At 44.2% G+C, this 27,150-nt stretch overlaps 2 protein-coding genes across 2 annotated transcripts in view; both read right to left on the minus strand.

Annotated features, from left to right (window-relative positions):
- The window catches only part of EXOC6 (exocyst complex component 6), a 364,709-nt gene extending 357,262 nt beyond the window's left edge, over positions 1 to 7,447 (minus strand). Inside the window, exon 1 of the mRNA XM_063629860.1 lies at positions 7,430 to 7,447. The gene's annotated coding sequence lies outside the window, so the exon portion shown is untranslated. The remainder of the gene's footprint in view (positions 1 to 7,429) is intronic.
- A 4,245-nt stretch (positions 7,448 to 11,692) lies between these two features.
- On the minus strand, positions 11,693 to 17,433 carry HHEX (hematopoietically expressed homeobox). The gene is made up of 4 exons (XM_055255466.2): positions 16,948 to 17,433; positions 14,768 to 14,946; positions 14,568 to 14,618; positions 11,693 to 12,783 (listed from the first exon to the last, which is right to left on the minus strand). Exons 1-4 carry the CDS (start codon positions 17,306 to 17,308, stop codon positions 12,565 to 12,567), a joined length of 810 nt encoding a protein of 269 aa, XP_055111441.1. The 5' UTR covers positions 17,309 to 17,433; the 3' UTR covers positions 11,693 to 12,564.
- Positions 17,434 to 27,150: the final 9,717 nt, after the last annotated feature.

Consider the following 27,150-nt stretch of genomic DNA (forward strand, 5'->3'; position numbering starts at 1 on the left):
TCTCTCTGTTGCCCAGGCTGGAGTGCAGTGGCATGATCCTGGCTCACTGCAACCTCAACCTCCCAGGTTCAAGTGATTCTCCTCCCTCAGCCTCCAAAGTAGTTGAGACTACAGCCACATGCCACCACACCCGGCTAATTTTTTGTATTTTTAGTAGAGATAGGGTTTCACTGTGTTAGCCAGGATGGTCTGGATCTCCTGACCTCGTGATCCTCCCGCCTCGGCCTCCCAAAGTGCTGGGATTACAGGCGTGAGCCACAGCACCCGGCCAGAATATTTTTAAAATTCAACTTTGGGAATAATGAAAGAAATGAAATGTAAAAGTAAAATACAGCATACTATTCTTCTCCTAAATAATTAAGAAAGATTAGAAAAACAGCACTTCCACTGGTGAAGATATGGAGAAATGATCCTTGTTCTCCACTGATACAAATTGATAAAACTTTCCCAGGAAGTATTTCACAATATTTATCAAATATTCATCCCTTTGGCTCAATGATTCATTTTCTATGAATATACTCTAGAAGGAATTAAACTGAAATGGAGGGAAAACATTCTCATTTTAGAAAATTTTATAACAACAAAACAACATTAACCCAACAAGAGAATTAAGAAATTATGCCATCTCTACCTAATAATATGTTATGTGCCCAAAGGGTAGCTCATGCTTGTAATCCCAAGCACTTCGGGAGGCCGAGGCAGGAGGATTGCTTGAGGACGGGAGTTTGAGACCAGCCTGGACAACATAGAGATCTTACCTCTATAAAATTTTGTTTTAAATTAGCCAAGTGTGGTAGCATGCACCTATAGTCCCAGCTACTTGCAGGCCTGAGGTGGAAGGATCCCTTGCATCCAAGAGTTGGAGGCTGCAGTGAGCTATGATTATGCCACTGTACTCCAGCCTGGGTGACAGAGCGAGATCTTGCCTCTAAAAATATATATACATATACTTTTATACATGTAAATATAGATATATGTAATGCAGACCTTGCCCAAGGTGGAGTTACCTGGAGGAAACCAGGGGAGATGGGCAGATTCACAGCCTCAATGCGAGGAAGGAAATGTCGAGGGAGAGATGACAGTCCTGGGTGTGGGATGCCAGGTAATACCATCTGTTGGAGACACTTTTATAGTTATTTAAACCACACTGTGTGGGAGGTGAAGTGGGCATTCACCCCAGGATGGAAATGAGGAGAGAAGAGGGCATTTGTGGGGACATGCTCTAAAAGGAGGTCCACTTAGTTTCTTATTTGGGACTTTGGAATGCCCATGTGTTATTAAATATTTTGCTATGGGTTGTTTGGCAAAAGCTTTTGCAAGACAAACTCAAGAACTTAAACAGCATGGAATTATTATATAGCAAGCAAAACTAATTATGCTTAGGATGAAAATAGGCTCATCCTTGAATATTGGAAATTAAAAGGATGTTTTCTCTGGTCTTCAAAGTCATCCTACTGAGCCTTATGCAAATTTATATCCCCAGTGCTTCCACGTGCCACATAGTAGGTGCTCAATAAATATTTTCTGAATGAATACTTGAATAATTTGATAGAACACTTAAACTTATAATCAACATTCGAGTTTACTTCAATACCCTATTATTTGTTTGAAAATATATGGACAGCTGGGAAATATTAGAAGTGCTTCCCTAAGAACACTTCCCTAGGGTGAGCTTTCATAGGCTTTGATAGAGACTGAGCCCTGATTTAACCTTAGAACTGAGCTTAAGTATAAGACAAGTCCTGCTCAGGGAGTGAACACCAGAAGGCCGGTGAAATAAAAGATTCTTCACTCCCCTCAACATCTAAAACACATAGCCACTGAAGTTTAGGGTGAATATGTTGCTTAGAAAGATAAAGAACAGAAAAACATAGCGTCTTAGTGTTAAGTGCAACATTAAAGATGACCTAGGCTGGGCGCGGTGGCTCACACCTGTAATCCCAGCACTTTGAGAGGCCAAGGCAGGTAGATCATCTGAGGTCAGGAGTTTGAGACCAGCCTGGCCAAATGGTGAAACCTCATCTCTACTAAAAAATACAAATATTAGCCAGGTGTGGTGGTGCATGCCTGTCATCCCAGCTACTCTGGAGGCTGAGGCAGGAGAATCACTTGAACCCGGGAGGTGGAGGTTGCAGTGAGCCGAGATCGTGCCACTACACTCCAGCCTGGGTGACAGAGTGAGACTCCATCTCAAACAAAAAAAAAAAAAAAGAAAAAAAAAAGATCACCTGGTCCAAGAGCCTCATTTTATGATAAGGGAACAGAGAGGTAATTGATATGTCTAAAGTCACATTGCTACTTAACAGCAAATCTAGGCATAAAATCCAGCACACCATCCCATAGCAGCTTTATAATTATAAACATCAAAGTAACAGGAAAACGAAAGTGGAATAGAATGCAAACTAAATTCCTAAAACTACTGAAATAAAATACGGTAACTACAGGGAGACCTATGTCCAGAATTAAAATAAAGTTGTCTTTAGAAATTTTTTTTTCTTTTTGGAGATGGATTCTTGCTTTGTTGCCCAGGCTGGAGTGCAGTGGCATGATCTCAGTTCACTGCAACCTCTGCCCCCAGGTTCAAGCAATTCTCCTGCCTCAGCCTCCCGAGTAGCTGGGATTACAGGTACCCGCCACCATGCCTAGCTAATTTTTTAGGGGTGTTGTTGTTGTTGTTGCTGTTTGGTACTTTTAGTAGAGATGGGTGTCACCATGTTGGCCAGGCTGGTCTCGAACTCCTGACCTCAAGTGATCCAACTGCTTCAGCCTCCCAAACTGCTAGGATCACAGGCGTAAGCAATCGCACCCGGCCTAGGTGATTTTTTTCATTTAACCCACCTGAGTGGGAAAAATAAGTAAGATTTTGGTTACTGATATTCCCAGCCCTTCTGATACGTGAAAGGTTGCAGTAATTTGTTTCTTGACAGCCTGATGCTCCTGGTCTTTCTGCTGTCTTTCTTTCTCTCCACCTAGGAGACTTGGAGTCCAGTAAAATGTGAGCAGTGTCATTTTCAAATGTAAATTTTATGGCACAGTTTTTATATTTAGATGCATTATTTAAACTAACATGAAAATTCATACAATGGACCACCATGCAGCAGTGAGGATAAACAAACAACATCACACCATAACGTGGATGAATTTTACCAGCAAAAAACTAAAGGAATGGGCAGCTGGGCACGATGGCTCACTCCTGTAATCCCAGCACTTTGGGAGGCTGAGGCGGGTAGACCACTTGAGGTCAGGACTTTGAGACCAGCCTGCCCAACATGGTGAAACTCCATCTCTACTAAAAATACAAAAATTTGCCAGGTGTGGTGGCAGATGCCTGTAATCCCAGCTACTCGAGAGGCTGAGACAGGAGAACTGCTTGAACCTGGGAGGCGGAGGTTGCAGTGAGCTGAGATCACGCCACTGCACTCCAGCCTGGGTGACAGAGCAAGACTCCGTCTCCAAAAACAAACAAACAAACAAACAAAAAACCTAAAAACCTAAAGGAATGGAGGAATGGGAGATAAAAGAGAAAATACTGTGGGATTTTACTCTCATAAAGTTCAAAAATTGGCAAATGAATCTATGCCATTTGGAATCAGGTTAGTGGAGTCCCTTGGAGTGGGGTTGGGGATAGTGAACTAGAGGGGGCATAAAGAGAGCTCCTTGGGATCTGGTAATGTTCTATTTCAAGATATGGATTCCAGTTACATAGTGTAGTCAAGTTGTAAGCTGTACACCTATGATCTGTGAGCTTTTAAAATACGTATGTTATACTTTAATAAGTAGTTTCTTGAAAAAAATTGACAATCCATATCTCTTAACAAATTTTATTTGTTAAAAAAACTATCTTGTAAACATGATGCTTTAAAATACATTTGAAAAGTAAAACAAATACAAAATGTAAATATATACAAAATGTAAATATATTTTAGTGCCCCATGTTTATACAGGGTGGATAATACTGAATAATGGCTAAGATTCAGAACAATATATACCAGAAACTGCATGCATACATTCCCTGGCCACCATTAACATTGTGTTTTTCTTAATGCCTGAAATAACATCTAAACAAGGGGCAGCTGCCTCAGGCAAATGGTACTTAGGTGATTTTAAAGACCTTAATGAGATCAGGTAATTGCTTGGTGAAGCTAAAAATTTTACCTTCAATTAACTGATCAACAGCACCATACATCATCGTAACTTCTCACTTCCTTCCACCTCCGTACCATCAAGTCATTTCCTCTAGACGTCTGAACCTGCACTCAGGGTCCATTTTTTAAACATTTATTGAGTTAGTCTGGTCTAATCTACAATTAATGGAAAGTCTGTAGTAATGCAGTTTCCATAAGCAGCTAAGGAAAGCTAAAACCTTGAAAGAGCATGTGAAGCAAACACTTTCTGTTCCTTCTACACTTCTTTGCAATTCATAAAATACTTTCAGAAATCATTTAAAAATATTTGGATTTCCTGCTTCCATTTTCTGAATAGATGATGCTGATAAAAAATAGTAGTGATCACAGCCCATCCCAAATAGTGTCATTTTTTTTTCCAGTAAACTGGTTATATTTTAAATAAAACTCTTGATTGAAATTGAGAAGTGTGAACTGGAAATTGAATGAAATTGCCAAGTCTGAAAGGGAAAAATGGCCAATAAAACCACAGAAGCACTTCCTCTTCAAATTTATGCTGGTAAAAAGATGGGAGAGAACATTTTCTTTTAGAGCTTGTTTAGGCTTAAATAGACCTAAATATGTCCTCCCCTCACCTGTGGCCCAAGTTGGCACCTGTCAAGTGTCTCTGTAGCACGCACAGCCCCTGCCCACTATGCTTTCTGCTGTGCTCCCAAAGCCATCCGGGCAAGCTATGTTTCTGGTGGCCAAGAAATAGGAAGTATAATGAGGGTGCAGGGCTTGGGGAGGGAGGGAAATGGCTCTCCTCTCCTTCAGGGAGGGCACATGGCTTTCACTTTCATTCTATAGTACGATATTTATTAAAAGTTTACTGTAGGCCAAACATACTGCTGGATGCTGGAGACACAAATAGTAAGCTATCACACTGCTATGTTCAGCGTCCTTTGTGGAACATGCCTCAGTGGGCCAGATGAGAGGCAAACTTTCATATATATATATATATATATATATTTTTTTTTTTTTTTTTTTTTTTTGAGATGGAGTCTCACTGTCACCAGGCTGGAGTGCAGTGGCGCCATCTCAGCTTACTGCAACCTCCGCCCCCCGGGTTCAAGCGATTCTCCTGCCTCAGCCTCCCGAGTAGCTGGGATTACAGGAGTGCAACACCACGCTCGGCTAATTTTTGTATTTTTAGTGGAGATGAGATTTCACCATGTTGGCCAGGATGGTCTCGATCTCTTGATCTCATGATCTGCCTGCCTCAGCCTCCCAAAGTGCTGGGATTACAGGCATGAGCCACCACACCTGGCCAACTTTTTTTTTTTTTTTTTAACACTTTGAAAAATATAAAGTGTATCTTATAATGCTCATTTCCCCAGAAAACTGAGGGGGAAATGGTACTTCACTCAGCTTATTAGTTTCCTAATGTAATAGAATAATATGTTACATACAGAGAAATTGCTTATCCATTATACTGTATCATAGTCCCTTCCAGATGGAATGCTAGATTTGAATCAAGGCAAAAGATTAAGATAAGCAAAGAAACCTCAACTCTTTTCTTATAGCTAGAATTAGACTTCATTTGATACCTTTTCAAGAATGCAACAGATTCAATGAGGAAGTTCTCATTACAACATTGATTGGTATAGTAATTGAGGTTTTGGGCTTAATTTCTCAGTGACAGTTTCCTTATCTGGAAAATGGGGTTGATAACAGCCTCTACCTCATAGGGTCGTTGATGATTAAATGATATAAAGCAGGTGAAAGACTTACATAATATTTAGCAGCACATAGTACGTGCTCAGTAATTCATTAATTTAACATATGTTTAACAAGCACCTAATAGGTCAGGCTGAAGATACATAACAGTGAACAAAACAGACAAAAATCCCTACCCTCATGATGTTCATATGTCAATGAGGAGAGACAAATAATAAATAAGGCAGTAAAAATATTATATCCAATTGCATTAAGTGAAATAGAGAAAATTAAATTGTTGTTGGAGATAGGAAGAGGAGGTTGGCATTGTAAAAAGGTGGCAAGGGAAGGCCATGTCTGAAGGAGAGGAGGGAGCAAGCCATGAGGCTATATTTGGGGGAAAGAGAGTTCCAGAGAGAGGAAAGTGCCACAGCAAAAACAAAGAGACCTGTGTGGTGGGTAGAGAGAACACAGGTCCACAATCCCTCATTCAAAATTCTGAAATCCAAAATCTCTGGAGTCCAGTCATGCATACTCCCTGCCCTCTTTCACCTCCAGATCTGTGTACAGGATCGTCCTTCTCTGTGGAACAGCCTTCCTTTTCCTTTTCTCTGGTTGGGAGTCCCTGGCGGACTCTGCCACAGCATCTGCTGTCCATCCCTTATTGCAGCATCTCTCTCTGTCAGCTACATTATACTCCAGTGCTACTGAGCGCCTGGACCCTAGAGACTCAGGGATTATTACTCTTCTATTTATGTTATTTTATTTTTTTATTTTATTTTTTGAGATGGAGTCCCACTTTGTCGCCCAGGCTGGAGTGCAGTGGCTCAAGTGATTCTCCTGCCTCAGCCTCCCGAATAGCTGGGATTACAGGCACCTGCTACCACACTCTGCCAGTTTTTGTATTTGTTTTAGCAGAGGCGGGGTTTCACCATGTTGGCCAGGCTGGTCTTGAACTCCTGACCTCAAATCATCTGCCTGCCTTGGCCTCCCAAAGTGCTGGAATTACAGGCATGAGCCACCGTGCCTGGCCTATGTTATTATTATTGCTTATCTTGGCTTAAAAAAAAAAAAAAAAAAAAAAAAAAAAAAAAAATTATCCCTGGCGGGATGGGAGCAACGCATTAGGACTCCAGCAACATTTCCCTCAAACAGGATTCTCACCTCAGCTAAAAGTTGAACATTTCTATAAATTTAAAGAAAATCTTGGCCCCAATAGTGACATCTAAAGAGTGGAGATTAGTCATTTTCTATTCTAAATGGGGAAGTAAACTGAATGAAGATGAGGAATCCTAAAAGGGAAGGGGGGAAAAGAGAAAGGGAATGAATAAGATGAGGAAGGAAAAGTGGGGAGCAGAAGGATAGAAGGGCATAAACCATGAAAGAAAAACATAAACAAGGTTATGAGCACATCTTACTGCGAGCGTCTGCGAGCAGCAGGGGAGGGACTCTCTGCTGTTAACTGTTTCCCATACTTGTTCATCTAAGAAGTTGTCTTCAGAGAGAATGAGATTTTTGAATACTTAAGGTTTTTCAAGGATACCAAACTCCCCCTCCAAAATAAAAAGGAGTCTAAGGAATGCTTAGAAAATACGTTTTAAACAAACCTTTTTTAAGTGGGAAGCGGCCTCATTGGCTTTCATGTGGAAAGTCGCCTGATATTGGCAGTGACTTTTTTTTTTTTTTTTAAGTAGCGACGCAGGAAAGTGTTCGGCTGCTCGCGGCGACGGCCGGATGCTCCAAAGTCAAGATCCTCCGCAGACAGGAAATGCCTCTGCCAGCTCCAAGGTCCCCTCGCCGCAGCCCTCGGTGTTGTCCAGAGAGATTTGTGTACATCCGACTGAAGAGGTTTCCCGCATGCAACTGCGAACCCAAGAGCTGTCTCAAAAGAAGGGAATCACTCGGGGTGTCTAGCTTTTCTGACTGACGCTCGGGGCCCACGGCGTGCCAGGGACGGACGCCTCCTCTCGGGGCAGCCACGCTCCGCTCTAGGAACTGAGGGACGGAGGCTGAGGATGCGGGTGTCCACCAGGGCCCCAGCCAACAAGAGAGGGGTAGAGAGTTCCATCTCCCCTGCTGCTACCCATGCTTGTATCCACGACGGGGTGATTGTGGTTTTCCTACAGCCACATGTGAAGGGGTAGCTGCTCTTCTGTAGACCTGGGGTCTCAGATCTTTGGGTGAGTGGGAGGAGTCTCCAAAGTGCTTCTTATTTGGAGTTATCAACAACACCAAAAAATAAGTATCAAGGGACAAAATTAGATTAGACATATACAGAGCCCAACTGGGACTTCCTAAAACCTCTATGGACTGAAAAATAAATGTCAGTACAACCTGATTACTTTGACCACAAAATACTGAACTCCTAATAATTTATTTTTTTCTTTTTCTTTCTTTTTTCTTTTTTTTTTTTTTTTTGAGACGGAGCCTCGCTGTGTCTCCCAGGCTGGAGTGCAGTGGTGCGTTCTTGGCTCACTGCAAGCTCTGCCTCCCAGGTTCACGCCATTCTCCTGCCTCAGCCTCCCGAGTAGCTGGGACTACAGGCACCCACCACCACGTTCAGCTAATTTTTTGTATTTTTAGTAGAGACAGGGTTTCACCGTGTTAGCCAGGGTGGTCTTGATCTTCTGACCTCATGATCTGCCCGGCTCGGCCTCCCAAAGTGCTGGGATTACAGGCGTGAGCCACCACGCCCAGTCTTTTTTTCTTTTTTTGAGACAGAGTCTCACGCTGTCGCCCAGGCTGGAGTGCAGTGGCATGATCTTGGCTCACTGCAACCTCCACCTCCTGGGTTCAAGCGATTCTCCTGCCTCAGCCTACTGAGTAGCTGGGATTACAGGTACATGCCACCACGCCCAGCTAATTTTGTAGTTTTAGTAGAGACAGAGTTTCACCATGTTGGCCAGGCTTGTCCCAAACTCCTGACCTCAGGTGACCTGCCCACCTTGGCCTCCCAAAGTGCCTGGCTTGAACTCCCAATCATTTAGAAGCATCCTGGGTGATTGGTATTCACATTCTGTCTCATATTGTAAGTAGTCACATATCTCCAATCACAGATTTAAAGGATCATTGATTATTAGATCTTGAAAAAAAAATCAAAATCAGGAGCTTTTGGGTTCATCAGCTTCCACATGCCAATATATCTGGAGTGGGAATTTTAGTCTCTTCTGTCCCCAGCAAAATGCATTTTCCCCAAGTCCAAATAAGTTTTCTTGAATTCCTGTCCTGCCCCCATTAACTAAGATGAATATTCACAGTAATGAAAACCACACGCACACACAAAAGCTTGTCAGAAAAGTTGAAAGAGAAAAGGTACTTTCACTATCAGAGATGGTTTCCTCTTTTCCCACAAGATGTCTTATCAGCTTTCACCCTGAGAAAACCATAAAAAGTAAGAAAAAGAAATGTTATGCAACAGTTCTCTAAATAAAATACTACACAGTAGGCTAGTCATCTCTAAAAGTGATGTTGTTTAAAGAGTCAAAGTACATCATCCAACAAAATCAATATCATATTAAGTTAGAAAGGGTTCTGAATATCAAAGACCAATGAACTGAATAACTTAAAGTATAAGTACACGACCCAGGGGATTAATCACACACTGTCATGGTGAAATTAGGGCAATTCTTCCAATCATTAACGTTTTGCTTACAAAAATGTGCTTTTCTGTTTGTCTTTCTGCTAAATGATAACCGTTTTCAAGTTGAATCTCCTGATAAAAAGAGTTAAAAACAAGACAGGAGTTGTGCTGTAAAGGTCATACGTGCTGCTTCAACATGAAATAGCCAAAAGACAAACAAATGAAAAATGCCCGGATCGTAGGAGGAATTTCTAAATCTTCATTGGCAATTTGCAATGGGGTACTTCAGAAGAGTGAATGCCTACCTGTGTCCTGAGAATACTGCACCTCCTCCAGTTAACATGCTCTTGATTCTTAAGGACATGTTTAGATTCAGAATGGGAGCGACTTGGAGAGAGTTAGGATAAGCTTGAAATTGGAAAGCAGCCTGGTTTCAGGGAATTGTCAACTTTAAAACTAGATTTTACCCCTCAAGTTTTCTAGTGTCAATCAATACATTAGTCTGTATTTCTTTGCTGAATAGTCACGATACAGTTACTCTCAAGAATAAACATTAACTAGGGTTTATCTCCAGAAGCGAAACACACACACAGGTTTCAGGATTACTTTAATTCAATATAATGTCCATAAGCCTCCCATTCTCCAAAAATCTGATACGGACAGTCCCATTTTCAGACGAGATGGATTATGACCTTTGAAACCTTGATGTAACCTTTTAGGCAGAGTCTGAAGCCTACAGCTGATGGGAAGGGAAATTCTCCCACTGGGTGGCCACTGTGGGTGCCAAGGCTGAGGAGACATGGGGAGTAGGGAGAACAATAATGACGGCATGAACTGAGTTGGGAATTTGGGAGCTGGAAGGGGTTCATGTGGTTCAACTAGACCATCTTCATTCTACAAATGATTTGAGGCCAAGAACTAAAACACCAACCCAAATCTTCAAACTTCCAAGTCTATCCACACCTCTCTGTTAAGCACTAGTACTGCTTTTCTCAGAAATCTTAATTCCCCTGCAATTCCAGGGGCCTTCTTAGAATCTAAGGAGGCCGGATGTGACAAGTCCGTTAACAGCAATGACTTTTTCACTGTCTTCATCTGAGTTTCCATATCTGGGGGCGCCACAGCCCTAGGAGCCAGGCCAGGGGTAGGGTCATTCCTTCACAAGTCCTTAGCCAGGAAGTACCCAACTCTACAACTAGAGGCCTCCTCCATGGGGGCCAAGGCTAGAGAGAGATTTCCAGGCCTCTCCCCAACAGATCTCTGTCATGTTTTTCCTGGAATGTCAGAGACCTGATGGCTCAGCTAGGCAAGCAGCTGGCACAGACTAGCAATACCCTGAACAATCAGAAACCTGGGCCCCCACACCCACCTAACCTCAGCACCCCATTCTCCATCTCATGGTGCCCCTTCCTCCACCCTGCGCCCTCTGCTCAGCCATCAAACCTCACTCCCACTGGCCTGGATAAGCCCCTCGTTCCTCTGTTCCCTCTCGCCTTTCCTTCCTCTCAACCCTCCGCCCCAGCCTCTTGCTGGCCAGACTTACCCAGGGAAGCAGGTGGGAGGGAGGAGTGCAGGTCCCACCTGCTTCCACACCCCGTGCGCTCACATCAGTGGTTCCCCAGGGGTGGTGTCCGGGCCCGCAGCTTTGGCGTCACCTCAGCGCTTGTTGGAAATACAAATTCCCGGTCCCAGCCCAGTCCTAACAGATCAGAACTCCAGGAACAGGGCTGGGTTTCCACAAGCCCTGCAGGAGGTTCTGAAGCTCCGCGGGTTCGAGAACCGCTCTCAGCGAAAACCACCTCCCCGCTCCCCTCGGCCAGGGCCCCCCATCCCCCCACTCGGACTTCCCCACCCCGGGCCCCGCCGCGCAGAGCGGGTTCCCGAGCCCCGGCCGGGCCGCCGAGGGATGACGCGGTGTTGACTCAGCCGGTCAAGGACGGTGAGGGCCAGCCCGGCTGCCGAGGAGAATCGATGGGGTCCAGACGGCCCCGCGCTTCGCGGCGCAGCGGGCCTGGGCCTCGGCTCTTCCCGTTGCCTGGCGTGCCCAGGACTCGAACCTACCCGGCTCCCAATCCACCGGCAGGAGAAGAGCCCCAAGGCAAACGGCCCGGGAGAGGCCCCAACCCACGTTCCAGGCACCCACCCGCGGTCCTGGGACTCGGAGCGAGAGCCCCAGCAAGATTCAGCCCCAGTCACTTCCTGTCCCCAGAGCCCAGCACTGCGCCGGGCACCCAGGTCAAGAAAAGGTGTGCAGATTTTTTAAAATCAAAGAATTAGACTTGCAACGAGGTCAGTCGTCCCACGGACGGCTTTATTTTATAGTCAAGTTACTTATTAAAAAAAAAAACATTTTGGCCTTTTTTTTTTTTTACAGTGAACAATTCTATATACACATTATAAACATTGTTTGATATAAAACAGTATCTACAATCTACTTACATTTAATTAACCTGTGACTTCTAGTTCATCTGCGATTAATTTTAGTCAGGTCAGTTTCTCTGCTTGAATTGGAGGTACTATCCCCTTAACACCTTGGTCAAACAGGTACTAAGTGATAGTGCAAAACAAGCATTTAAGATTCTTATCAACTATATCTCTGACAAAAAGAACACACATCTCTGAGACAAGAGCTCTGAAATGGTTTTGGATTTAAGACAGCAGTATAAGAATGTCATATAAAAGTAAAGAATGTTTTCCTTTTAAAATACTCCAAGGCTGCCTGAAATGTAGGCACCTCTGGATTTGGGGTACCCCTTTGCCTTTCCATTAAGTGGGAAATAAACAGATTACAGAAAAGTCATTCAAGAAGGTCCTATTAAAACCTTTAAAGCTATTAACTTAAAAACTTAACAAAAAGTTCAAAATTACTTTATAAATAGTGAAAACAACTTACTGTTTTTTTAAAGGGGGAAGAATTTAATCACTATAATGTCACTTTATCAAAACAACCTAAGATCAGCACATAAACTATTTGTTAAGTCAAAATTAAGGTCTCCATGTAGGTTTGTTAATTGAGCAGTGCACCAAATATTTTTAGGTTTCCAGAATACCAGAGAATTGATTCCCTTTCTTATATAGCCTTCCAGTTCTTCTATGAAGATTTTCTGTAGCAAAATATTATTCCTAAATCCAGTTTTCTGAACATGCCAATGCCAATGGTCATCATCCAGCATTAAAATAGCCTTTGTCGCCCTCAATGTCCACTTCCTGATCAGAATCCTCTGAAATCTCTGATTCAAGGTCTTCCTGGGAGGCAGGGGAGGGCGAACATTGAGAGCTATCCAAAGAAGCACCTTTATTCTGTTCACTGGGCAAATCTTGCCTCTGATCACAGGAACTGTCCAAACTTTCCAGTTCTTTTTTATTGCTTTGAGGGTTTTCCTGAATAAAGGAAATGAAAATGGAGATTGGAAGGATCATAAAATATGGATAGGTGAGAGGAATAAATCAAAATGTCTCTTCATCCTATTCCATCTTTTAATTTTTAGTTTACTGAGTGTTTTCAGTTTATAATCTTATTCAGGAAATACATACTTGTGCTTTTTTCTCACTTTGGAAGAAAAATTTCTGTCATATCAAAGATTATACGCTTAAAAGATGTGAACCAGTCATGAACATAAGTGCAGATATACCAATTGAACACGAATTCTGGTTACTTAACAGGAGCCCAGACCCATGGTTTCAATAATCTCAAAAGTTTAAGGGGGAAAGAAAATCAGATCACTACAGATACACCTTAACTTCATTCTTTAAATATTCAAACCTTGCCAATTAACAGTCTTTCAGACATTTTAAAAATAAGAATGCTGACTGGTGAATTAAGAACAAAGTTTCAATTATTAGACTGGATCTTTTTTCATTCATTTTCTGGAGTAAATTTATAAATATCTACGTGTGTAAATGTATAACAAGTTACAAAATCATGGCAAAGAAAAAAATGTGGATCTGGAAGAATGCTGCCAACTCAGAGGGTAGACAATTAGCTACAATTTACTTAAAATCTGGGGCAAATTTCTGGGAAATATCCCCATATTACATAGGAACCACTATTTTTAAGGTCTCTGGTAAACTAGAGTCAAGCCTTTGACCAAGAACTACTAAGTATATAAGCTAGTGAATTTTTAATCCTATACTTGTCTAAAATGCATATATTACATAGAAATATTACAACATCTATTTGTTATATAGTTGCAAGCCTATAGTCTCAACAAATAGATGCACACCGTCAGAAATTGAGAGTGAATCTGCAAATATTTAAATCACATTACAGTAATGAAGTTATGGGAACTTTATTTTCTATTTCAAAATATTCTTTGGGACACTTTCTTTTTAATGAAAAAGTAATGATCAATAAATTTTAAAATCCACTTTGCTTTAAATTTCTCCACTCATTGTTTCAAAGTATTTATTATAAACCGTATATACAATGACAAGTGAACAATTCAGCAATTATCAGATAACTTTGGAGAGTATATCCAGATTAGGACATCAAAAATGAATGTTTAGCTTTAAGTCAATAGACCTTCTTTTAAAAACTAAATTAGCCTTTACTTTTTATCACATATTGCGAAACAAGGTCACTGGAAGAAAGATTGTCAGAAAGTTTAAGCTACTTTCCAAACAAGCTTGAATATTTTCTTAAAAGTTTTATATTTCATTTTAAGAGCTGGCATTAGATAGAAAATAATTTTTAAACTCCCTGACATTTAATTTCTTCTAAAAAACAGTGCAAACAAGTCTTAAAGGTGTTTGTTTCTTTATATTTACCCTTGAGTTCTGCCTGGTTTTATTATGGCTGTGTAAATAAAAGAAACAATTTTCTCCCAAAGATAACTGCTTAAGTCATTTACTGTCAATTACTTTATCTTTCCTGCGTTAATTAGATAAACAACATATGGGATTTATAAAACAATTAGCTGGGAGTTTTACTAGCCAGTGTGTGAAAACCCAAGCATAATTGATATAGGAACCCCATTAGGTGCTTTTAGCATTACTGCCACCTGAGCAACTCATCCTGAATTTCAGCAGGACTATTTGTCTTTTTAATCAAGGTGAAGAGGTTAAATAGTCTCTTAAATGACTTTTGCATACAACCCATAACAGCCTTGCACTGAGATAACGTGATAAAAATATTTATTTCCATAGAAACAGAACCATGTCCATACCTGTTTTAGTCTCCTCCATTTAGCGCGTCGATTCTGAAACCAGGTTTTGACCTACAGGAAAGAGAGAAAGAAAACTTGCCCGCGTCGGGACGTGCCAAAGGGCAGGGTGGCTCCTCGCCTCTCTCTCGGTGGCCCGGCGACCCCTACCCCCAGAAGCCTTCCCTTCCCCGGAGGCGGCCCCAGGCCCCCCGCGAGCTCACCTGTCTCTCGCTGAGCTGCAGCATCTTGGCCAGACGCTTCCTCTCGGGCGGAGAGAGATATTTCTGAGTCTCGAATTTCTTCTCCAGCTCGATGGTCTGGTCGTTGGAGAATCTCACCTGGCCGCCTTTCCTTTTATGCAGAGGCCTCTGCAAGAAGGGGCTCCAGAGTAGAGGTTTGCCTGCGGGCGGGAAGAGCGGCGCTCACCCACTGCTCTGGAGCGGCCTGGCCAGACCCCAGAGCTGCCGGGCCCCGGGGATGACAAAGGTAGGCCAGGAGGCCACCCAACCAGACACATTCACATACACCCACCGGCACGTGGACCTAACACGTTCCCACCAACACACAAACATACCCAAAGTCACACACTGACACTGCAGATGCACACAGCCTTGTACACACACAGACAGACACACAGCCGTCACACCTAGAAGTAAATCCAGACATATCTTTAACCCCGAAAAGAATGGGCACTACCGGCTGGGCTTACAATACCACGACCCTCTTTCCCCAGTGGCTCTCGGATTTATACATAACTTTTTGCCCCCTTGGTGAGCTGCACTTTCGAACACCGGGTGTGTGCGTGTTGGGGAGGAGCAGCGCTGCTGCACCGACGAGGCCTGGCTGCGCGGGAAGCGCTCGGGCCCGGACGCCCGCATTAGGCTGCGCGAGGAGCCTCCAATCCTGGCTGGGGGAGCCGCGGCCTCCTCTGATTTCACACCCAGCCCGCGGGGGCGGCCAGTTAAAGCCACCCCATGGGCTATGGCAACATTTCCGTCAATGTGTTTCCTGTTGGTCTAGCTCGAAAAACTCTTTGCTTCCTCCTGCGCGGTCCCAGCAGTAACCCAAGGAAATTCAGGGCGCACTGTGAAAACGTTAGCCCTCAGGCCCGGCCTGGCTGAGGGTCGCGCTCCAGCCCCGACAGGCGACCACAGCCAGGCTCGGGCCGCATCATCAAACCCTCGAGGCTGGAATCAGACAGACAGGATAACAACTCAGAAACATAAAAAGATGAACTAAAAATACAATCCTCCTCCCTGTAACGGTGAGAAGGTAAAGGGCTGAGCTAGAGGCCGCGCCGTAATAATGGCGACATTAAAATGCTAATTAAGACGTTAATTGTTTTCAGGGTCCCTCCTGAAGCTTCCAATAACAGAGTTCATTTAAAACTGTAGAGGCGCCCCGTTTCCTTATTTACCCTAGGGCTCCAGACCTCGAAGGCGCCAAGGGTCACCCACAGCGCGGACCACTGGCGGCTTATTTCTTAGGCCGCACACTGAGGGGACAAGCCCCGAAGTTCTGGAATATATGCCCTGTGTGTCCCTGCTTCCCTTCCTAACTAGCGACCAGGTGCTGCTGCTTCCTACTCCCAAAGTAGTGTCGGTCGGCCCGTCCGTCCGTCTGCAGGCCTGCACCTCAACGCTTTGAAAGCTAGCATTGTTTTTTCGAGATTTTGCTTGCGTCAGGCTTCAGACTGGTGCAAAACAGCCTCGAAAAAAAATAGGAAGCAACGGGTTATTTTAGCTGCCATAAAGTCACATCCCACACAGAGGAAATGAACAATATCAGAAAAACGGATCCCGGCTATCAGAAGTCGAGTGTTTCCTGAATTTGTCTGTATTGAGGATGTCGATAAAATAATCAGCAGCGTGCACTACTCCGGGGGAAGGGTCTGCTTCATGCAGCCAGGAAAACACTTAACAGCTTCTGAAACCAGATTTACTCCTATCGAGAACTCAAGATTTCCTGTATGAACGGAAAAGGGTCAGGCTCTTTCACTGCACAAGCCTGTTGAACCAGGTCCAGCCCCGTAGCCACCCGGGCCCGGCTGCGATCCCTGCCCTACGGGGGCGGCCCGGGGCGCCTCGACGCCCCTTTCCCCGTCCCTCCTGCTAAGGGAGCCCCACCCCGGGTGACACGCGCGGTCCACGGCTGCCCTCGCCGCGAGGTCTATCGCCGGCCCGCGCGCCCCGACGCCTGCAAGGTGCAGGAAAACCAATCTGAGTCACTGTGCGGTCAGCCCCGGCCGCGCGCCTCCCGTCCCCGCGCGTGCCCGACAGCCCCTTTTCCATCGCTTTTGCCACAGCCGTCTACCGCCTGCCCCCTTCGCCCCCTCGGCCTCCCGGCGCTGCCACCTGCCGGGTGGCGCCTCCTCGTCCCCACCCTCGCCCGGCCGCCTTACCCAGGGGGTCGTGGCGGAGCAGGGCGTGCGTGTAGTCGTTCACCGTCCGCGGGAAGGGGTACAGAGGGCCCCCGAAGCCGCCGGGTCCGTAGGCAGCGGCCAGAGCGGCGGCGGAGTGGTGCGAGAAGGCGGGGTGGATCGGCGTGGGCTCGTACACCGGGGTCCGGTAGGGGGACACGAGGCTGGTGAAGGAGGAGTTGGGGGACGGCAGCGTAGGGGTGGGCGTGGGCGCGGCGGGCCCGCGGCCCAGGATGTCCTCGATGTAGAAGGGCGTCGGGTGTGCGGGCTGCAGCAGCGGCGTGGGCGCGTACAGCGGCACCCCCACGGCGCCCGCCGCCGGCCCGGGGTGCGGATACTGCATGGCTCCGCCGCGCTCCGGCCCCTCGCAGAGCTGCTGGCCCGCGCCGCGGCGCTACATTTATCCGCGCTCCGCGCTCCCGGCGATAGGCTCCGCCGGCCGCGGGGTGGGGCCGCGCTTGCTGGCCCCTTCCTGCCGCCGGGCCCTGCGGCCAATGGCGCGGGGCCCCAAGAGCTGCCGCCCGCCCCCACCCCGGCCCGCCCCGCCGGCCGAGCTCCCCGCCCCCGGGACGCGCTTGCTCCCAGGCTCCGGGGACCTGGCGCCCTGGTGCCCCGCCGCCGCTGTCGCCCCAGGGGCCTCCAGGCACCCCGGCCGAGGACGCCCTCGAGGGAAGCCCTGGGCCGCGTCCGTCGGGAGAGGCGCGAGGAAGGCGACCTCCTGGAGTGCGGGCTCCAGCGGCCCTGTCCGCGGCCCCGAGGCACCTCTGCCGAAATTCAGGGGCGCCGTCCGGGCCCGGGCCCGGGGTGGCAGCAGCTGTTTCCAGGCGAGGAGCAGCGAGACTCGGCGGGAGCAGAGGCCGCTGGCCTAAGACGCCTCCCCGGTGGGTGCGCTCCCTGGATTAACAGTGGCGCTGGCTGTCACACCGGCCGCCTCCCGAGCTCAGAGCGGGAGAGCGCCCTGGGTTCCTAGGGCTGCTCGGCGGCCCTTAGCTGCGGCCGGGCGGGATACGGATGGCTGAAGTTCAGGTGCTGCGGACTCTTGGCCGCTCCACCCGGTTTCATTTGGAGGCCTCGGACTCAAGCCACTTCCGCGAGGATGCTGGCAGAAGCCGCTGCGAGCGGCAATCAAGGGGAGGCCCGGGTCCCACAGCGCCGGGCAGAGGCTGTGCAGTCTTCAATCCAGTGAGGGCTGCTCCGTTTCTTTTCTGCTGACTCTTGAGGGTCGCAGCTGCGCGCAGTCTGGCTCTCTGGTTTTGCACGTGTTTTCTATTGAAGCAGTCCGTATTGCTGGCCCGTACGGCCTCGGCTCTGTGAGGCTCCACTCGCCTCCGGGGCAAGGGGGCATTTTCTTGATTGACGCCCTCCTGCGGTCGTCACACCTCGCGGTGAGCCGTTTCTGCTAAGGTCCTCCATTAATCGTGGAAATGGAAAGACTTCCCCGCTTTTTCTATTGAGACTTCTCAGGTTTTAAAGTTTATAATTTCGAACTATTTGTCCAAACGCAGCGGGACCACAATAGGAAGAGGCGTAGCCTGTGAGCCTGACCGCCTGTTGGAGTTTCACTTCGCACATTTTTGTTGAGCAACTACTGTGTGCCAGCAGTGAAAAGGACAGATGTAGTCCCTCTCCTCATGGAGACAGGAAACAATTTTAATACATGTATGTGCTAGGAAGGAGATGGACATAATGATCTAAAACCTGTAACAAGGGGACATCACCTATCTGGGGGACATTAAGGAAGAGAAAAGCTTCCCAAGAATTGATGTTTGAAAAGTGAGTGGGTGTCAGCAAGCCCAGGGTGTTTGGACATTCCAAGTCCAGAGAATAGCATGTGAGCGTTGTTAGTTAATGCAACTTTCGTCAAGTCACCGTCTCTGAGTTTTTCTCATCTGAAACATTTGAGACTTGGCCTAAAGGCTCCTAATCTTTTTAGGGTAGTGTTAATAGGTATCTTTCAGAATCTAATGACAGACAAGAGCTACAAGCCCAGACAAACTCAGAAGTGTACTACACTATCTTTCGAGTTAAAGCATGTTGGGAGTAGGTAAGAATATAATTGCTCCGTTATACAGTACATATAAATTATAAATTTATATATTACTCCATGATTTAAACTATCTCTGGAAGGATAACGAACATTGGCTGACTATGAAGAAAGACGTGGGATTGGAGGGGGCATGTATAGCTGTGAATATTTGGAGACTTGCACTAGATGGATGTATGATCTATTTGTCGTATAAGTAAGTCCTTGAAGAAGTGGCTGGTTCTAGATCGAGGGCAAGAAAAGTACAAGGTAAGCTCAAAGACATCTTGTGCCAGAAACCGTGAAAAGAAAATAGGGACCACCTTGGAGTGGTTTCCATCGGCAAAATTTGGGGTGATTTAAGCTTTAAAAATACATTAGGGGTTATACCACTTTGAATATAACAATTCGTGAGTCCATAGTGGTACTCAGAGAAAGGTGCAGTGGATGTGAAAGCTGGAAGAATGCCAGCTAACAGATGTAGAAAAATTGGTACAATCAAAAAATGTAATAATTCATTCAAGAAGCATCATCATCAACAAACAAGTGAAATGTTGACGATGAGGATTTTTACAAGGCCTCATAATATCATCCCAATTAATTGGATTCTGGATTTTAAAAAACTGTAAAGGAGCCGGGCACGGTGGCGTACGCCTGCAATCCCAGCACTTTCGGAGGCCGAGGCAGGCGGATCATGAGGTCAGGAGATCGAGACCATCCTGGCTAACACAGTGAAACCCTGTCTCTACTAAAAATACAAAAAATTAGCCGGGCGCAGTGGCAGGCGCCTGTTGTCTCAACTACTCAGGAGGCTGAGGCAGGAGAATGGCGTGAACCCGGGAGGCGGAGCTTGCAGTGAGCCAAGATCGCGCCACTGCACTCTAGCCTGGGTGACAGAGCCACACTCTGTCTTAAAAAAAAAAAAAAACTATAAAAGACATTGCTTTTTATTGGGGGGGGATAATTGAGACAAACTATGAAGTACATGTTAGTTGACATTATTAATCTTTTAGATGTGATATTGGTATTGCAAGTTACTTTGGAAAATGTCTGCGATCTTGGGAGTTGCAAGCTAAAGTGTTTAGGGGTGATGGGTCATATCTGCAGCTTACTTTTAAATACTTCAATATATACATATATGTGCACACACATCTACATGTATATTTATACACACATATGTATGTATATGTCCATATATGTATATATAAAGAGGGAGATATCACAGGTTCAGTTCCAGACCACTTCAATAAATAAACATAGCAATAAAGCAAGTCACATGAATTCTTTGGTTTTCCAGTGCATGTAAAGGAGGTTATCTTTACACTATACTACATTCAGTGTGCAATAGCATTATGTCTTAAAAAACAATGTACATACCTTAATTTAAAAATTCTTTGTTACTAAAAAATTGCTAACGATTGGCAGGGGGTGGTAGCTCACGCCTGTAATCCTAGCACTTTGGGAGGCTGAGGCTGGCAGATCACTTGAGGTCATGAGTTCAAGACCAGCCTGGCCAATATATTAAAACCCTGTGTCTACTAAAAATACAAAAATTAGCTGGAAAGTGCTTGAACCCGGGAGGCAGAGGTTGCAGTGAACTGAGATCATGCCACTACACTCCAGCCTGGGCAATAGAGTGAGACTCCATCTCAAAAAAAAAATTGCTGACAATCATCTGAGCCTTCAGCAAGTCATAATCTTTTTGCTTTTGAGGGGTGTTGCCTTGATGTGGATGACTGCTGACTGATCAGGGTGGGAGGCACAGAAGGTTGGGGTGGCTGTGGCAATTCCTTAAAGACAACAATGAAGTTTGCCACATCTGTTGACCCCTCCGTTCATAAAAGATTTCTCTGTAGCATGTGGTGATGTTTGATAGCGTTTTTATCCACAGTAGAACTTTCAAAATTGGAGTTCATTTTCTCAAACCCTGTGCTGCTTTATCAAGTATGGTTGTGTAATAGTCTCTCTTTTTTGTCCTTTTTTTTTTTTTTTCTTTTTGTAGAGAATGGAGTCTCGCTCCATTCATTGCCCAGGCAGGTCTCGAACTACTGGGCTCAAGCTATTCTTCTGCCTCTGCCTCCCTAAATGTTGGGATTACAGGCATGAGCCATTGCATCCAGCTATGTAATATTCTAAATCCTTTGTTGCCATTTCAATAATGTTCACAGCATATTCACCAGAAGTAGATTCCATCTCAAAAAACCACTTTCTTTGCTCATCCGTAAGAAGTAACTCCTCATCCATTCAAGTTGTATCATGAGATTGCAGCAATTCAGTCACATCTTCAGGCTCCACTTCTATTTCTCTTGCTGTTTCCGGCACATAAGCAATTACTTTCTCCACCAAAATCTTGAACCCCTCAAAGTCATCTGTGAGGGTTGGAATCAACTTCTTCCAAACTTCTGTTAATGTTGATATTTTTACCTCCTCCCATGAATCATGGCCTCTGGAATGGTGAATCCTTTTTGGAAGGGTTTTACTTGACTTTGCCCACAGAGGAATCACTATCTATGGCAGCTATAGCCTTACAAAATATATTTCTTAAATAATAAGATTTGAAAATCAAAATCACTCTTTGATTCATGGGCTGCAGAATGGATGTTGTGTTAGCAGGCATGAAAACAACATTCATCTCTTTGTATATCTCCATCATAGCTCTTGGGTGACCAGGTGCATTGTCAGTGATCAGTAATAATTTGAAAGGCATATTTTTTTCCTGGGCAGTAGATCTCAATAGTAGGCTTAAAGTATTCAGTAAACCACACAGTAAAATGATGTTTTGCCATCCAGGCTTTGTTATTTTATTTATAGGGTACAGGCAGAGTAGATGTAGCATAATTCTTAAGGGCCCTAGGATTTTCAAAATGGCCAATAAGCATTGCTTTCAACTTAAATGTCAGCTGCATTAGCACCTAACAATAGAGTCAGACTGTCCTTTGAAACTCTGAAGCCAGCATTGACTTTTCACCAGCTATGAAAGTCCTAGATGGCATCTTCTTCCAATAGAAGGCTTTTTGGTCTATGTGTAGAATCAGTTTAGTGTAGCCACATTCATCAATGATCTTAGCTAGATCTTCTGGGTAACTTGCTGCACTTTTTTTTTTTTTTTTGAGACGGAGTCTTGCTCTGTCGCCCAGGCTGGAGTGCAGTGGCGTGATCTTAGCTCACCGCAACTTCCACCTCCTGGATTCACGCCATTCTCCTGCCTCAGCCTCCCAAGTAGCTGGGACTACAGGCGCCCCCCACCATATTGGGCTAATTTTTTGTATTTTTTTTTTTTTTTTTTTTTTTTGTGGAGACAAGGTTTCACTGTGTTAGCCAGGATGGTCTCAATCTCCTGACCTCGTGATCCGCCTGCCTCAGCCTCCCAAAGTGCTGGGGTTACAGGCGCGAGCCACCGCGCCCAGCCGACTTGCTGCATCTTTTCTATTAACATTTTCTGCTTCACCTTGCACTTTTATGTTATGGTGATGGCTTCCTTCCTTAAAACCTCGTGAACCAACCTCATGTAACACCACTGTTTCTTCTGCAGCTTCCTCACCTTTCTCAGCCTTCATAGAATTGAAGAGAGTTGGGGCCTTGCTCTGGATTAGGCTTTCGTGTAAGGGAATGTTGTGGCTGGTTTGATCTTCTATCCAGACCACTTGCACTTTCTCCAGATCAGCAATAAGGCTGTTTCACTTCTTAGCATTCATTTGTTCACTGGAGTACCATCTTACATTTCCTTCAAGAAGTCTTCCTTTGTGTTCACAGCTTGTCTAACTTTTAGTGGATCTTAACTTTCTACATGGCTTCCTTGCTGAGCTTAATCATTTCTGGCTTTTGATTGAAAGAGACATGCGATCCTTGCTTTTCCTGAGCACTTAGGGACTATTGTAGGGTTATTAATTTGCCCAATTTCAATATTGTTGTCTCTCAAGGAATAAGGAGGCCCAAGGAGAGAAGGAAAGAGACTGGGGAACAGCCTGTGAGTAGGACAGTCAGAACACACGACATGTATTAAGTTAGCTGTCTTATATGGGTGCAGTTTCTGGTGCCCCAAAACGATTACAGTAGTAACATCAAAGACCACTGATCACAGATCATCATTACAGATATAACAATAAATATTATGAGAATTACCCAAATGTGACACAAAGACATGAAGTGGGCACATGTTCTTGGGAAAATGGTGCCAATAGACTTGCTTGATGCAGGGGCGTCACAAACCTTCAATTTGTAAAAACTGCAGTATCTGCAAAGCACAATGAAGTGAAGCACAATAAAATGAGATATGCCTGTATCGAAAATTATTAATTGGTGAATTCAGGCAAAGAGTATACAAGTGTTTGTTGTACTATAATTTCAGAGTATATAGGTATTTGTTGTACTCTAATTTTAGCTTTTTTATAATTACACATAGCAATTAAATTACCATAATTCCTGTAGATTTGAAAGTTTTCAATATAAAAATGAGAAAAAATGAAAACACTTTCTTTTTTTAATCTCAAATTCCTTTTTACCATACTTTTTTTTTTTTTTTTTTTTTTTTTGTGAGACGGAGTCTTGCTCTGTCGCCCAGGCTGGAGTGCAGTGGCACGATCTCGGCTCGTTGCAAGCTCCGCCTCCTGGGTTCCCGCCATTCTCCTGCCTCAGCCTCCCAAGTAGCTGGGACTAGAGGCACCTGCGACCATACATGGCTAATTTTTTTGTATTTTTAGTAGAGAGGGGTTTCACCATATTAGCCAGGATGGTCTCGATCTCCTGACCTTGTGATCTGCCCCTCTCGGCCTCCCAAAATGCTGGGATTACAGGCATGAGCCACCGCGCCCGGCCTACCATCCATGTTTTTTAAAGGCAAAATGTTTTGAATGATTTGTGAAGATTGCATACAATTTCAGGTAGTGCCTTGCCCCTGGAAACGATCAGTGAAGGGTTATTTGGGAATCACTGATCCCTCTGTGGGTCAGCTCTAATGTTGTGCCATCTCCACCGGTCATCATTCTCATCCCATGGCCTGATGAATTCAATGTGCTCTTCTGTGTTCCAAGGATAGACAAGCTCTGGGGACAAAGAAAGAATAGGTATTATCTGAAGTTCAAACCTACCTTCACAAGTTATGTTTGGGTCTTGAAAGATTGGGACCTCAGTAAACTAAGCAGAAAACTGTGCTAATTATTTTTCTTAGAAAATGTTTCCCTTTTGTTTTCATTGTTCTCCTTTTTCCTGCCCCTTCTACTCCATGGGTAACAGATGATGACTCCAATTCATTTAGTGCTTTCACAGTAAATCACTAGCCAGCCTTTATTCCCATCTTCAGAAACAGTATGAGTTTATGGTACTGGTTTATTCTGTGCATGATTCAGCCACCAGCCAAAAGATCTAAATCTACAAATATTTTAAAAATATATATTAACATGCTAGAGAAATAATCACTGGCATAGAATTATTAAATAATCACTAATAAAGGAAGCATCCTCTCTTTCTTTGATTTAGCCACAGATCCTGGGAAGTAGATGGAGATCTTAAAAGGCATTGGTAAAACATTCCAACTCAGCTACATAATCCTCACTGGCAAACTGAAGCACTTAATTCTGTTAAGCTATATAACACTACCTTTTCTGCATCCAATCGTCAGATCCATGTTCACTTAGCTAAAGTTAAAAAAAAAATTACAACCACATTTGTGAATGTCACATTTATTGAACTACATAATTCTTAATATCACTTGTGTACATTTTATAGTTTGTTTTATTGTTTTAAAAGTCATTTGGGGCCCTAAAAGAACTAGATTTTTCCAAAGTTGTCCTTATGATTTTTTTTCACACAGTCAGAACTAATAAAACAAAACTGTTGTAGCTATTTAATTCAAAATCTCTCAGAGTTTCAATATTTTTTCTCTGCTGGATACTAAAACCAATAAAGCTCCATGAGATTTTAATTATATTCTGAATTAAACAAGACTTTCTCCAAAAATTTGGCCCCATTTATTTTAGCCATTGCTGTTGTGCAAAAGACCAAATTTGTAAGAAGAGAAGGTAGTTCTCACTTGTAATTTATCTAGAAGGAATTTAGGTAAACTTTTTGCAACTTACTTTTAATAAATGTATGTAGAGGTAAAAATTCAAGTTAGCTATAGCTTGAAAGCATCAATGGATTTTATTATAACAACTTGGTTCTATTTATACTTACACTAAGTTTTATTATCTTCAACTGTTGGGATGACTAAATCATTTATTAAATTTCATATCAAATCATATATTTTTTAAATATTTGAGAAGATCTTATTAGCACTTTAGTGGTTTACTAACTTACAAAATACTAACCTGATCAAATAGAAATGCCTCATCCACATCATAAATGGAATCAGAGCCCTGAAATACATAAGCAGTAGGCATCATGACGTTGCTTCAGTGATGTTCTTTTTCCAATTTTTTTTTTTTTTTTTTTTTTTGAGATGGAGTCTTGCTCTGTCACCCAGGCTGGAGTGCAATGGCACGATCTCGGCTCACTGAAACCTCCACCTCCTGCATTCAAGCAATTCTCCTACCTCAGCCTCCCAAGTAGCTGGGATTACAGGTACCTGCCACCACACCTGGCTAATTTTTGTATTTTCAGTAGAGACAGGGTTTCACCATGTTGGCCGGGCTGGAATTGAACACCTGGCCTCAGGTGATCCACTGGCCTCAGCCTCCCAAAGTGCTGGAATTACCCACATGAGCCACCGCACCGGCCTTTTTCCACATTTTACATACTACAAGGTGCCTCACATACCACTGTTACATGGGTGAATTTTACTGACCATGGAGCTTTAGGTAGAGCTTTAGGTAACTGCTCAATTTAAAAAGTGATGAAGAATTCAATAATAAAAAGAGCACCCAATTCTTTAAATGAGCTAAAGGTCTGAATAGATATTTCTCCAAAGAAGATATACAAATAGCCAATAAGCACATGAGAAGATGTTCAACATCATTAGTCATCAGGGAAATGCAAATCAAAACCACAATGAGATACCACTTCACACCGACTAGGATAGCTATAATAATTTTAAAAACACAAGTGTTGATGAGGATGTGGAGATTTAGAACCCCCCATGCCTTGCTCATCGCAATGTAAAATGAAGCAGCAGCTTTGAAAAGCAGTCTGGCAATGCCTGAAAAATTTAAACATAAAGTTACCACATGACCCAATGATTCTACTTTTGGGTATATTCCCACAAAATGAAAACGTATGTCCACACAAAAACTTGTTCACAAATGTTCACAGCAGAACTATTTATAATAGCCAAAAAGTGGAAATAACCCAAATGTCCCTCAGATGATGAATGGGTATGTTAAAAGTGGTATATCCATACAATGGAATATTATTTGGTGATAAAAAGATACATCTGATACATAGATGAACTTTGAAAACATTTATCTTCAAAAGAAGTCAGACGCAAAAGCCCACATATTGTATGTATCTTTCAAGCTTGTCCAGCCCAGGGCCATGGGTCGCATGTGGCTCAGGATGGCTTTGAATGCAGTCCGTCACAGATTCGTAAACTTTCTTAAAACATTATGAGATTTTTTGTGATTTTTTTTCTTTTTTTTAGCTCATCAGCAATCGTTAGTGTTAGTGTATTTTAGTGTGGCCCAAGACAGTTGTTGTTCTTCCAGTGTGGCCCAGGGAAGCCAAAAGATTGGACACCCCTGCTGTATATGAAATGTCCAGAATAGGCAAATCTGTAGAAATGGAAAGTGGAATAGTAGTTGCCAAGGCTGGGGAACTTGGGGATAGATGAAGGGTGACTGCTGGTGGGTACAGGGTTTCTTTCTGGAGTGATGAAAATGTTCTAACAGTTATTGTGGTGGTTGTTGCGCAACTTTGTGAATACCTTTAAAAAAACTTTTTTTTTTTTTTTTGAGACAAGGCGGAGTTCACTCTGTTACCCAGGCTGGAGTGCAGTGGTGCGATCTTGGCTCACTGAAACCTCTACCTCCCAGATTAAAGCAATTCTCCTGCCTCAGCCTCCGAAGTAGCTGGGATTACTGGCGTGCGCTACCACGCCCAACTAATTTTTGTATTTTGAGTAGAGATGGGGTTTCACCATCTTGCCCAGGCTGGTCTCGAACTCCTAACCTCAGGTAATCCACCCACCTCGGCCTCCCAAAATGCTGGGATTACAGGTGTGAGCCACCACA

This window comes from Symphalangus syndactylus, chromosome 2, assembly GCF_028878055.3.
Source record: "Symphalangus syndactylus isolate Jambi chromosome 2, NHGRI_mSymSyn1-v2.1_pri, whole genome shotgun sequence".
NCBI classification, from domain to species: Eukaryota; Metazoa; Chordata; class Mammalia; order Primates; family Hylobatidae; genus Symphalangus; species Symphalangus syndactylus.

Coding starts and splice junctions, on each gene's coding strand:
- HHEX (XM_055255466.2), bottom strand. CDS start 17,308: ATGCAGTATCCGCACCCCGGGCCGGCGGCGGGCGCCGTGGGGGTGCCG. Junction 14,947..16,947: donor GCTCCGCCACGACCCCCTGG/GTAAGGCGGCCG, acceptor TCCCGCCCGCAG/GCAAACCTCTACTCTGGAGC. Junction 14,619..14,767: donor TGCAGCTCAGCGAGAGACAG/GTGAGCTCGCGG, acceptor TCTTTCCTGTAG/GTCAAAACCTGGTTTCAGAA.